This window comes from Acinonyx jubatus, chromosome B3 (assembly GCF_027475565.1).
Source record: "Acinonyx jubatus isolate Ajub_Pintada_27869175 chromosome B3, VMU_Ajub_asm_v1.0, whole genome shotgun sequence".
NCBI classification, from domain to species: domain Eukaryota; kingdom Metazoa; phylum Chordata; class Mammalia; order Carnivora; family Felidae; genus Acinonyx; species Acinonyx jubatus.
The window spans coordinates 2184279-2197604 of record NC_069386.1 but is presented as its reverse complement, the minus strand read 5'-3'; the positions used below and the strand labels follow the sequence as shown (position 1 = coordinate 2197604).

The window sequence follows — 13326 nt, the reverse complement described above, 5'->3', positions numbered from 1 at the left end:
TGGTGGCGCTCCTCGAGGACTGGGCTCCCCCAGCAACCTCAGGGCCAGGGGCAGGAAGCAAGCAGGGCTGGGCTCGTGAGCATGCGGCCTGTGAAGTCGGCCACGCAGACTCCCAAACGCAGAGGGAGCCTTGGCTTGATTTCTAACGCATCCATTTTGAAATTCTTAATGGTTGAACAGGGGTCCCACGCTTTCATTTTACACTGATCCCCACAAATTGTGTGGCCCTTCCTGGGCGAGAAGTGGGCTAGAAAAAAAAGCAGAGGAAGCAGGAAAAAATCTGCAGAAAAATATACATTTTTAAATTTGAACACAGTGTGGGCTGTGATTGAAGAAACAGGTGCTCGTACACATGAGTGGAGTATCGGCTAGTTAAAGCTGGCAGCACAGATCAAAATCTAAAGTGCGTTTTCCTTTCGAAACCCCGTTTCTAAGAAATTATTCTAGGGGGCGCCTGGGTGGCTCAGTCGGTTAGGCGGCCAACTTCGGCTCAGGTCATGATCTCGCGGTCCGTGAGTTCGAGCCCCGCGTCGGGCTCTGTGCTGACCGCTCAGAGCCTGGAGCCTGTTTCGGATTCTGTGTCTCCCTCTCTCTCTCTGCCCCTCCCCTGTTCATGCTCTGTCTCTCCCTGTCTCAGAAATAAATTTTAAAAAAGTAAAAAAAATTAAAAAAAAAAGAAATTATTCTAAAGGAGGCAACAAGCAAAAGTGTATGATTAAAAACAATGTAAGTATCAGTCCAAAAATAGGAAATGAGCTTGGGGAACAACGTTTTCGATGGTGCATCCTGCGGCAGAATTATATGCGACAGAGTTTAAGGCACTTGCCCAAGGTCACATAGATAATGAGCTCTGGGAGCAAGTGTGAGCTCCAAACCCTACAACGCGTCCACTGCCCTCTGTGTTTCCCTCAGAAAATCATCACAGACGCAAACAAAATTTGAAGTACAGACTCAGCAATGCTGATAATCTTAGTGGAAAACTGAGAATAACTTAGCTGTCTAACGGTAGGGAGTTAGTTACCTAGATCGGGTACATCCGTACAATGAAATACGAGGCACCCACTGAACATGGTGTGTAGGAAAGAATTTCCAGGGACTCGAAGCCACGTCATGCTGTGCGTGAGCACGCGTGTGCGTAGTCTATAGGCATACGCGGGCACAAAAGGGAAATAACGAAAATGTTAACATCGATTATCTCTAACGGCGGCGTTTGGTGTGGCTTTCGTTTCTTCATGCCCTTCTGCGTTCTTCAAACGTCCTCACTTTGGATTACGGCTATTCCATTTATAGCAACCAAGAATCATGGCGGCCACCAGCCTCAACTCCCCTCTTGTGACAGATGAGGTGATGGAGGCCCCAGGAGAGCAAGTAGCCTTCCTGAAATCGAGGAGCCCATCAGAAGACAGAGTGGGAGGAAACCCTTTGTGTTTTATCCCCTATAATGGGTCTCCCCAACACGGCGCTGGAGTCCAACTAGAGGCAGAAGTGTCGAAACCATAGAGAGCGCCCCCCACCCCCGCCCCACCACCGCCTCTGGCTGGCCAGGATGTGCACGCGCAGTGACAGGTGGTCACAGAGAGGCAAGCCGACCGCAGCCGGGTTTACCCCAACCGGACTAGCAGAGACCCGCCCTTCTCCAGATCTCCCCGCGTCACTCATATTCCCGGTCCTCAGCGACAGCGAGGCTCTGCTCCTGAGGACAGTTCGATGACGCACTTACTGGTCGAGTTGCTGCGTGTCCTTTGGTGACAGGCTTTGGGAAGCTGGCAGTTACTACTTTGCGGTTCTACTTTCCCAGACTTTTCTCGAGAAGAAGTTGCGGAAGCTTCCTGCAAAACAGTTCCCACCGTTTATTCAGCGAGTTCGCCAGAACAGAAAAAGGTGCGCAGAACACCAAGGTTTTGACACTGACATATGGACGGGCTTGTGGGATTGTCTGTCTCCCCTGGTAAATTATAGGATGATGGCAGACGTATAGAATCATTGCCACCCGTTCATCCATAGCTTCACCCATCACTTAATAAAAACTGAATGATAGATATACCGCATAGGTACTGGACAAAAGCAACCGATGTCTAAACACCATGTCAGCCATTACGTGTCCTTTCTTTGTCAAGTGTTGGGGAAACAGGTGTGAACGAGCCAGACAGGACATGGATCCCAGGGCAGTGCTGTCCTCGTGAAGGAAAAACAATGGGGAATAAACAAACGAGAGTGACAGATCATTACAGAGAAGGGCAAAGGTGGTGGAGGAGAGAACTCAAGAGAGACCCAAAAGGGGAGCCTAGAAGGTGGTTTCAGAGAAGAGCTCAGGTCCAATCCTGTCGAATCCCGTCCAATGAATCTTACAGGAATAGGTTTTTAAATATGGAACCATCCACGCATTCTTGAGAGTATTATGATTTTCCTATATTGCTGATTTCCATCTCCGAAGATTTAACTGAGGGCTTTTAAAATCAACATCCTCGAGTTAAATTCGGTTATGGCTCTTGCCATATTGGTCACAGTTTCCGTGCTCCTTTCTTATGCTAATAATTTGGAGACCCTCCCTTTGTGCTGAGTTTATAAGCAATATGTAAAACAGTACATCCTTGGACTCATTTCTCCGTCAGGGTGAATAATGAAACCGAAAACATAAGTCTGGGATTTTAGGGACAGAGAGATAGAGGTTGACAACGAGGTTAATGGTATTAATGATTTTACTTCCCTTCCTAAGTGTTTTTATATAACGTTATTACCCACAATGATCTTGACTTAATTCTTGAATTATGCTGGTTTCATTACTCGGTACCATAATTCTTGAGTGCGTGCATGTGTGTGTGTCTGTGCGGGTGTGCTTTTTCTCAAGAAAGTTACACAGATGGAAAGCTCTCGGAATATTTGCGTGTCTGAGAATGTTATGTTGTGGTCATCACGCTTAAACGATCGGCTGAGTGTAGAATCTTCGGGTGTTTGTTATTAGATCTGGAAACCACAGTTGGTTCAAATGCTCCCTGGGATTTAGTGTTCCAGGGTGGGGATCTGTTAGGGGCACCTGCCACCTCTCCTACCTGATGTGCCCGACGTTCCTCGAAGCCAGCCCTGTCAGCGTCTGGCTGATGTCGCATGTCCGGTGTGTGTGTGGACTTCCAGCACCTGGCACATTTCCCAGGGTGGAAGGAACACCTACTGTTGCCTCTCGCTTTGGACCCAGCGACCCAGCCTCCCCTCCAGCCCCTGGCACCGTGAGCTGGCGGGCTCTGGGGATCTGCCTCACTCACTTTCCGGGTGTTTTCCTCCCACGTGGTCAGCGGCAGGCTAAGGAGCCCTTCCCCCGATCCAGTGCCACCTGCGCTACGTCATCCAGAAAGTTCTCATGGGTTCCAGAACACGGTGGGCCCCTTTCCGTGGCTTCCTGTTCTGACATGCATCTCTCCCTGTTTTGTATGTATATTCTTTGAATTGGGGTACAAATTTCCAAGAGGTGGGGAAATTAATAAAATGTACTCTGCAGCCCTTTGGAGCCAGAAGTCCACTCCCGGCCTTTTTGATGTTTAAAATTGAATTCGCTTCTCACCCAAGTTGGATCCTGTAAGGGACCACCTACCCGTTCCCCGTTGTTTCTCGTACCCATCGGTGTTTAATGCCAGACCTCCTCTCCGTAGCTTTCTTTTTCAGCAGCAGGTGGTGCTATACGAATCCAAACAAAACTGCCTTCTGCAATGAGGCTCCCCTGAGAATTTTCCGAAGGAGGCAGAGCACCGCTTCTACGGAAGGTGGCTCGTGCATTCGAAGTTTTGAGACTCTATATTTCTAGGACTTAGCATAATGATCTGTTCTTTGAATCAATTGCTTCATGCGATAGGATGTTCTAAAGAATATTTCTTAATTACAAGAGTCCCTGAGGCTTCATCCTAATTCTAATATCAAGACTCCCTTCCTACATTATCCCCCCTTCTCCATGCTCCCCAGTGAGACTATGGAAGTAAATAATAAAATGTGACTTCAGTAGCTCTCTTGGCTTCGCTGAATGTAGACAAGCCTAGTAAAACAGCCGATATGTCTCCTTGTCCAAAGTGAAGCCGTATTTGCAAAGTACCTTTGTAATGTGGGTTCCCTCCCAAATTTCTAATAAAATGGAGATAAGTAAGTAAGTGAGGTATATACAAACACGAATCCTAATCGTCTTTAAAAATAATGTTTATATAGATTGGAAGAACAAGCGTTGTTAAAATGCTTATCCTCCCCAAAGCAATCTACATATTTAATGCATCCTTATCAAAATACCAACAGCATTCTTCACGGATCTAGAACAAACAAACCTAAAATTCGTATAGCACCAGAAAAACACCCTGAATAGTCAAAGCAATCCTGAAAGAGAAAACTGAAGCTGGAGACCTCACAATCCCGGACTTCAGGCTGTATTACAAAGCTGTAATCATCAAGACAGTGTGGTCTTGGCACGAAAGCAGACATAGAGACCAATGAAACAGAACAGAAAACCCAGAACGGGGTCCACAACTATATGGTCAATCAATCTTTGACAAAGCAGGAAAGAGTAGCCAACGGAAAAAAAAGAGTGTTTTCAACAAATGGCGTTGGGGAAACGGGACGGCGGCATGCAGAAAAATGAGCCTGGACCGTTTTCTTACACCAGACACAAAAATCACCTGAAAATGGATGAAAGACCTAAATGTAAGGAAGCCATCAAAATCCTAGAGTCCTAGAGGAGAAACTCTGCCTCCCCCGACCAGAGCTGTCTCAGACGTAGGTGGCAGGCAGTCGGTCCCTTCCCTCTGCCACGGAGCCGGAGGTTCTCACAACTTGCATCTACCCAGGCACCTGCCAAGCTCCCCGAAGTTGTGTGAACTTGACGTGTTTCTCTCTGACGCGGCTGTGGGAGTAGCTGACTCACTGGAGGGCTACTGCGGGGAAGAATGGAAATGTGCTACCACGAACAGAAGGTGACGCCCAAGAGACAATTTTCTATCAGACGTGTGAACAAACCACCAACAACCAAAAACAGAAACGACACGGCCCCTAAAATTCCCCCAAGCAGAGGCAGTGCATAAGTCCTGCGGACTTTCTATCTCCTGGATACCAACAGGGATCCAGCACTCATCCACACTCTGGGAGTATTCCAAGGTTTTGTTCATTCTTTTTCATCTGTACAACTGTGAGCTTAGTGGTTTCTTGAACAGAAATGCACTGTGGGAGAGAGTGGGTAGAGCGTATTACCCTGGGCTTGTCGTCTAATTGTTTGGACTCAGTTTCCCCCTTCGTAAGCCAAGGAGGTCAACTCAACAGCCTCCATAATCGCTTTCAGCTCCATGCTTTTGAACGCAACTGATGGCTCTGTTTAAAGATCTAAAGGGCTACTGTCCTCTCAGAAATGATCACATGTTAGAAGGTCGCTCACAAGAACAAAATATCTTTCCTTGGCTCCCAGGGGCGCCTGGTCACTCTTGGGCAAGGATGTCCTGGGTGGAGTGGTTTCTCATCAAAGGAGTCTCTGTGGGATCCCCATGAACATTTGCTCAGTACGGCGCCCTTCCAACACACAGAACAGAGCCCTTTTGTTCCTGCTCCCAAGGTGGGCCTCCCCTTGGAGCTGAGGACTTGTCACTGAGGTCAGGGGCTAGCAGAGACATCTCAGACACATTTCCCCTTGTTCCTATCAGAGACGGCAGCATCGAGCAGCAGTTCTGTGGGTAGCGTGCCCATCGTTAGCTGGCCTACAGTCTCTACGTTGACCAGTCCCACTGGCGCCTGAGTGCGGAATGAGGTAGACTGGCAGCTACCCATCTTTGAGGTATTTTTCCCAACAATGAAGATCAGCCGTGTAACTTCAAGAGTTAAGCAGCCAACCCTCAAATATGGAAATACCCCACGACCCCCAGAAAGTAAACCCAGGATGAATTTGCAGAGTTCTGGGACACTGTGTCCTATAAAGCGAGATGATTCTGGAGACGAAACTCCTCCCCAGGGGCTAGAAGGGTCCGTTGCTCTCTTAGGGTCACTGATCTTGACTGTAGATCCCTGATTGCTGGCAGAAGGTTCATGCTTCTGGAGTTTGCTGACTGCCTCCCACGTAAATATGAGCCTTTCCATTTTTTCTTTGAACTGAAACACCATAGTGGTTCCAGTCCAAGGCAACCACAAAATATAACCCTACTGTCCTCCAGATCTGAGGCTTGCTTCCGGTGGTTGGGCTGATGACAATTCAGCAACAGGCTTTGATCTGTAAGTCACAAGGATGAGCAACTAGGCCTGGCACAGCAGTTCTGGGATGGTCGTGTGAGATGCTGAGGTCACACACCTCCTGACATGGAGAGGAAGGGTAGGAACCAAAAACCTAGGGATCCTTCTCAAGCCCTCCTGTCCCTATGACCTCAGTCACCTGTATTTCTACCTTTCCAAACACCCCAACATGCCCATTCTTGTTGGCTATGCCCCAGTTCAGAATACACCCCCTACATTGGAATATACAAAGCCCTAGAGACTAGTAAGGGTATTTTTGAAAAATATTTTTAACAAATGGGGGCATCTGAGTGGCTCGGTCAGTTAAGCATCTGACTCCCTCTCAGCTCAGGTCATGATCTACTGGGTTCATGGGATTGAGCCCCATGGTGGGCTCTTCACTGATTGCACAGTCTGCTTAGGATTCTCTCTCTTCCTCTCTCTCTCTCCCCCCCTCCACCCCTCCAATGCTTTCTCTCTCTCTCTCTCTCTCTCTCTAATCTATCTATCTCATCTCAAAAAAAACTTTAAAAAAATTTTTAAAAGAATATTTTTAACAAATAGCTCTGGGACAACTGGATATCTACGTGAAAAAGAATGAAGCTGGACCCCTTTCTTACAACACACACAAAAATTAACTCCAAATGGACCATAGACCTATGTATGAGCTGCAACTAAAAAACCTCTTAGAAGAAAACACAGATCCTTATGACCCTGGGTTAGGAAAACACTTCTTAGACATGAACCAAAAGTAAAAGTGACAAAAAAAAATGTAGAAAATGGGCTTCCTTGGAATTACAAAATTTGTGCTTCAAAAGACGCCGTCAAAGAAGTGAAAAGACAACCCACAGAATTGGAGGAAATATTTGCCACTCATACGTATGATAAGGGACTTGTATCAAGCATATATAAAGAACTCCTACAACTCAATAATAGAAAGACAAATAATTTCAATTGTTTAAGTGGAAAAAGGATCTGAATAGATATCTTCCCAAAGAAGTTACACAAGAAGCATCTGAAAAGATATTCAACATGATTACCCATCAAGAAAATGCAAATCAAAACCATAGTGAGGAGGCGCTGATTCAAGCTGGCAACTAGAAGGATCCTGAATTCACTTCCCCCAACAGACACGTGAAATCTACTGCCACATGTGGACCAAAAACAAAAACCTAAAAACTGGTGGAGAGACCGCTTTACATCAGACAAATGAGGGAGTGGGGGGGGGGGGGGTAGGAAAGTCTGAGACACAGTCCCATAAACCCACTCATGAGGGGGCGACCCACAATCAGGAGGGGGCCCAAAACTTTGAGCTTCCCACTGAGGAGTGAAGAGCTTATACCTGCCACATCGGACACCCCAACTTTTAAGGCTCCTGAGAGATAAGCCTTCAAAACACCTGGCTTTGAAGAGCCCTGGGGTTCATGCCCCCTGGACCCCTGGGGTTGTGGTGAGCTGAGGACCAGCTGCCATCAGGCTGGCGCACGCCCATCGCCCCAAGGCCCAGACTTTATGCGAAAGACACTCATTTTTTTATTTTAAAGCGTTGGCCTGAGGGCCAGGGGTCTGTGGGAGTCCAATCAGGGGACAGAACTGGTGCGCGCCCTCTTCCCACCCCATCTGCCGCCGGGCACTATTTTTCCTTCTTCTTTCTCTCTTTTCTCTTTTCTTTTCCTTCTTTTTTCTTCTCCGTTTTCCCTTTTCAGCAGGTGTCACCTCTGTGCTCCCTCTGTGCAGAGAGAGAGGGAGAGACAGACTCCACGCTGTTAGCATAGAGCCCGACATGGGGCTTGAACTCATGAAACCTTGAGATCATGACCTGAGCCTAAACCTAGATGCTTAACCGACTGAGCCACCCAGGCGCCCCAAAAGTACATTTTAATTGGGCGAATTGTATGGTGTGCGAGTTATATCTTAATAAAACCATTTTCAAAGGACTGTTCATTTATTCATTCGCAATATCCCTGTCCTCCACGGCTCCTCCTGCCGGCGTGATGTTGTAAACATGCAAACGCTATTCATGAGGCTGACTGAATGTCTGGTGGGTCTGCCTCTGACAGGGTCAAGGTCAAATGTGAGCTCCCCGGCGCCTCGTCCTTGCCCCCAGTGAGCCACACTCCCTGCCGTGGACCTGCTGCATCCTGTCCCATCTTGCTGCTGCTTATCCTTGCTCCTGGTCCCTTTTCAAGAGTAAGTTTAGGCGTCATGCCTCCGTAGTGACGTCTCCATGCAAAACAGCTGCCTCCAGAACAAATCCAGAACTCTCTCTGCGAAGCAGACCCAAGGAAGTCTTCAAAGCAGGAAGGCACTGAGGTGGTTGTCGGCCATTGTTTTAACGCCTGGTAGGACAGCCCTTCATCACATGCCTGTTTCACATGATAACACTATGTTGTCTAGTTAACAAGTGATGCCTCCCTGCTAGCTGTGTAAGAGCTCTCCTAAATTTAAAAACTTTTCCCCCCCAAAAATTTGAATATTCTTCTCCCCAAACAGGGTTTATATTTCCTCTCACTTAATAGAAATGCCTTCCGTAGAGTGTTGTCGTATCAGGTCTAGTGGGATGGTCAAAAGAATTAAATGAACTAATGTAAGCAAAGCACCTGCGTCGGTGACCAACAAGCACCCCAATGTTCCAAACAGTCACCGAGTAGTGCCAATCTGTTTCCCAGATAGTCCTCCGTTCACATTCTCCTCTTCAGAGACTGGAAATACGCTACGGGAAATAACTGGAAAAAAATGCACGAACGTGCGTAGAGATATGTCCACCTCGCTGTCGGTGGGAGAAGGCGATGGTGAGGTGGCACCTAGGGTGTTTTGGCAGTAACCGGTCACTTTGATCCTTCTGCTAAAAACAAGTCAAAGGGTTGGAGGGGATGGGAAACAGCAAATACCGGTGAAAATAGCAAAGGAGTAAAAACACCCAGGGGCCACACAGTGAACAGAGGCTGCCCCTCAAGTTTCCTGGCAGGTAAGCAGCCCAGAAGCCAGCTGAGGCCCTGCGATCACTTTATGAACCGGCTGAACTTGAACTTCACCTTCTAGAGCTTTATGGGATATCGGGAGCAGAAGGGAAGTCCCGGCTTCTTCTCAAGATGTGAAGCTTAATAGGACGCAGAGGGAGCTTCCCCCCCCCCCCCACACACACACACATATTTACATCCTCAGTTAAAACGTAAACTGGAAATAAGTCCGTGCCCCCCTCGGGAACTGCACGAAAACTGCCGGTCTGTAAATGGCCGTGAACGGAAGAGGGGGAAGCCTTCCTCATTTGCTGGTGATTAACAATTACCAGACGGCCCTGGCAAGAGCTGGCAGCCCGAACTCGTACCACATGTGTGTCTTGAAAGAAACCTCTAGACCAGAATTTAGTTTCAAATGGTTCCAGGCTCGTGGTGCCCCAGCCACCTGGCAGGAACAAAATCGAAACTTCTCTGGAAGAATGAGCTTTAACTTAAGTCACAAAGATTCCCACCGAGACACGAACAAGATGTATAAGCTCTCAGAGAAAAAGGTAAAAAAGGTTAAAAATAAAAATAAAATAAAATAAAATAAAATTACATATATATACATATATATACATATATATATACATATATATACATATATATACATATATATACGTATATATACATATATATATATGTATATATATACCTATATACCTATATATATATAGGCAAATGGATGAATGAATGCATAACTAACTAAATAATACATACATACATAAAACACATACTAGAATAGGGGCGCCTGGGTGGCTCAGTCAGGTAAGCATCCAACTTCCGCTCAGGTCATGATCTCACAGTTCGTGGGTTCAAGCCCCATGTCAGGCTCTGTGCTGACAGCTCCGAGCCTGGAGCCTGCTTTGGATTCTGTCTGTCTGTCTGTCTCTCTCTCTCTCTCTCTGTTCCTCCCCCACTTATGCTCTGTCTCTCTCAAAAATAAGTAAAAACATTAAAAAAAAATTTTTTTAAACACATACTGGAATAGGCACCCTGAGAGAGAGTCAGAAGGATTAAGACACACAAAATCAAACCTAGAAAGACTTCACAGTGTGGGAAAAAAAAGACACAGAAAGCAAAGTAAATACGTTTATATTTTCAAAGAAATAGAAGAGACGATAGAACAACTTAAGGAGAGAGAAACCATGAAAATGTTCTCAGCAGACTTGAAAAAGTACCAAGAAATTTAAAGAAATAATAACATTATTGAGATTTGAAAGTAAATCGGCGGGTTGGACAGTGGATGTGATGGCACCAGAGAGGGGCAAGAGGACTGAAATACAGACCTGAAACAGATGTCCCGACGGCCACCAAAAGGGACCAGGAGCATCGAGGAGGGTTCAGACCATGGAGGAGGAGTGGGGAGCCTAGCATCTAATCCGCGTTCCAGGAGGACAGTCCCTCCCTGCACGTGAGCCTGGACGAGCTTCCTCCCGCCCCGAAGAAATCATTCGTCCACAGGGTCGTGAAACCCGACAAATCCCAAATAAGATGAGTAAAAGAAAAATCGTACTTAGCTCCTAGCTGAACCACCGAACGTGGAAACATAGAGCGGCTCTTTAAATCAGCCAGAGAGAAGACAGATGGTCTTTAAATGAGCAATGATTAAACCGGAAGCTCCCGTCTGGGGGGCAATTGTGAAATAATTAGTCCCACGTGGCAAGAGAAAGCGACCATCAGCGTAGACTCAGAGACCAGGTAACAAATCTTTAAGAGTGAAATGAAGTTCTTCCGAAGAGAAAACCTGAGGGACTTTGCCACCAGTGTATCATCACCAGTGCAATTCCAGAGAAGGGGGAGGGGGAGAGGGAGGTGAGGGAAGGGGGAGGGGGAAGAGGATGAAGGGGAATGGGAAAGGGGGAGGGAGGAGGGGGAGGAGGAGAAACTCCACGTTGAAGGCCTGTGATACAAAGAACGTCAATAAAAAAAAAAACTGGATATTTGGATAAATCCAAACAAAAATGGCTGCGTGGAATAATAACCATACCCTGTGGTTTCGCAAATGAAAGCAGAGCTAAGTTACCTGGAAATAATAGGATGTAAGCCGAGAGAGCACTGTTGGGATGAAAATATTCAGTGGTTTTTTTTGTACCGTTCGGAAGGTAAAAACGGATAAACTTAGCACTTCGAAAACCTGAATGTGCGTGCCAAATTTTCTGGGATAGTCATAAAATTACAGAAACAGAGTTATAAACAGAAACAATAGAGAAGAAGAATGAGAAAATATAACCAACAATAAAGGCAAGAAAGCAGAAGGAAAAAAAAACAGGCAAAGTAGAAAAAAATATTTAAAATGACATAATTTTACACGCATATGTGTGTGTAATTTAAGAGGCCCTATGATCCAGCTAAAAGAGAAGGATTGTCTGGGGCGCCTGGGTGGCTCAGTCGGTTGAGCATCGGGCTTTGACTCAGGTCATGATCTCACGTGCCACGGGTTTGACCCCCGTGTCGGGCTCTGTGCTGACGGCTCAGAGCCTGGAGTTTCGGATTCTGTGTCTCCCCTCTCTGCCCCTCCCCTGCTCATGCTCTCTATCTCTCTCTCAAAAATAAATAAACATTAATTTTTTTTTTTTTAAAAGACAAGGATTGTCAGGATAGATGTCCTTTAAAAAAATTTTTTTAAATTCACTTTTAAATAAAAACTTAATTTTTTGGAGAAGTTTTAGGTTTACACCGAACTCGAGAGGGAAGTACAGAGATTTCCCACACACTCTCTGCTCCCACACGTGCACAGCCGCCCCCATCGTATGCACCTGCCGCCAGAGGACATGCTTGTTACCAGGGATGAACCCGCGCTGACGCGTCATCATCGGGCAGAGCCCACAGTTCACCTCCGGTTCCTTCTTGATGGTGTACATTCTGTGGGTTTGGACAAATGCGCAATAACATGCCCCCATCACTGCAACCTGATGCAGAGGATGTACGTCACTGCTTCTGTTGATCCGCTCATTTCTCCCTCCACCCGCCCCACCCCGGGCAAACACTGATCCCCATAGTTTGTCTTTTCCAGAAAGCCATGTGGGCGGAATCGCATAGAGGTAACCTTTTCAGACTGGCTTCTTTCGCTTAATATCATACATTTAAAGTTCCTCCATGTGTGTTCATGGCTCGGTGGCTGGTACGTCTTCAGGGCCGGATAACATCGGGTGTCTGAATGGACCACAGTTTGTGTTTCCATTCCCCTCCTGAGGGACATCTCGGTGACTTCCAAGTTGGGGCGATTATGAACAAAGCTGCTGTGCCCATCCGTGCGCAGGTTTCTGTGTGGGCACGAGCGTCCAGCTCCTTTGTAAACGCCAGGAGCCCAAGCGTTGATCGGACGGTTAAGAGTATGGTTGGTTCTCTGAGAAGCCACCAAACTTGTCTTCCAACGTGGTGGCGCCATTTTGCATCCCCACCGCAGAGCATGAGAGGCGGTGCTGTTCCCCATCCTCGCCAGCAGGTGGTGTTGTCCGTGTTCCCTGTTTTGGCCATTCCAATACGTGTGTGGCGGTCCCTCATGCTTGTTTCCCTTTGCATGTCCCTGACGACGTAGGAGCATCTTTTCATGTGCTTACTTGCACGTGTAGGTCTTTGGGGGGGGTATCTGCGAAGGTCTTTGCCCACTTTTTTACATGTGGATTTAGTTTTGAGAGTGTGCAAGCAGGGGAGGGACAGAGAGAGGGAGGGGCGCAGAGGATCTGAAGTGGGCTCTGAGCTGTCAGCACGGAGCCTGGCGGGGGACTCGAAATCACAGGCTGCGAGATCACGACCTGAGCCAGAGCCACCCAGGCGCCCCAGTCCTTGCCCACTTTTTTAATTAGGGTTGTCGTCTCAGCGTTGGGTTTTAAGAGTCCTTTGTATACTTTGGGTCACAGTCCTTTATCAGATGTGCTTTCTGCAAAGACAACAGATACGGAGCTGCCCCACCTCCCCCCACACCCCCCTACAGCTGTAGTCACACCCAGCCTCCTACTCGGTGGCTTGTCTTCTCATTGTCTTGACCATTGTCTTTCCCAGAGCAGCCTGGTTTTCCTTTTAAAGAAGTCCAGCTTATCAGGGATTTATTTTACAGATGCATCAGACGAATGCTAATCAAAATAAATCTGGCGCCAGTTTATAG

At 47.1% G+C, this 13326-nt stretch overlaps 1 protein-coding gene across 4 annotated transcripts in view; it reads right to left on the bottom strand.

Annotated features, from left to right (window-relative positions):
- The window catches only part of IL16 (interleukin 16), a 94175-nt gene that overhangs the window by 39313 nt on the left and 41536 nt on the right, over positions 1–13326 (bottom strand). For 3 of the 4 annotated variants that reach the window (XM_053223464.1, XM_027068232.2, XM_027068230.2), the window contains exon 3: positions 1721–1829. In XM_053223464.1, coding sequence (XP_053079439.1) covers positions 1721–1829 — 109 coding nt within the window. Of the gene's footprint in view, positions 1–1021; positions 1128–1720; positions 1830–13326 lie in introns of those variants that run through there. The other variant, XM_053223465.1, reaches the window with a different exon arrangement.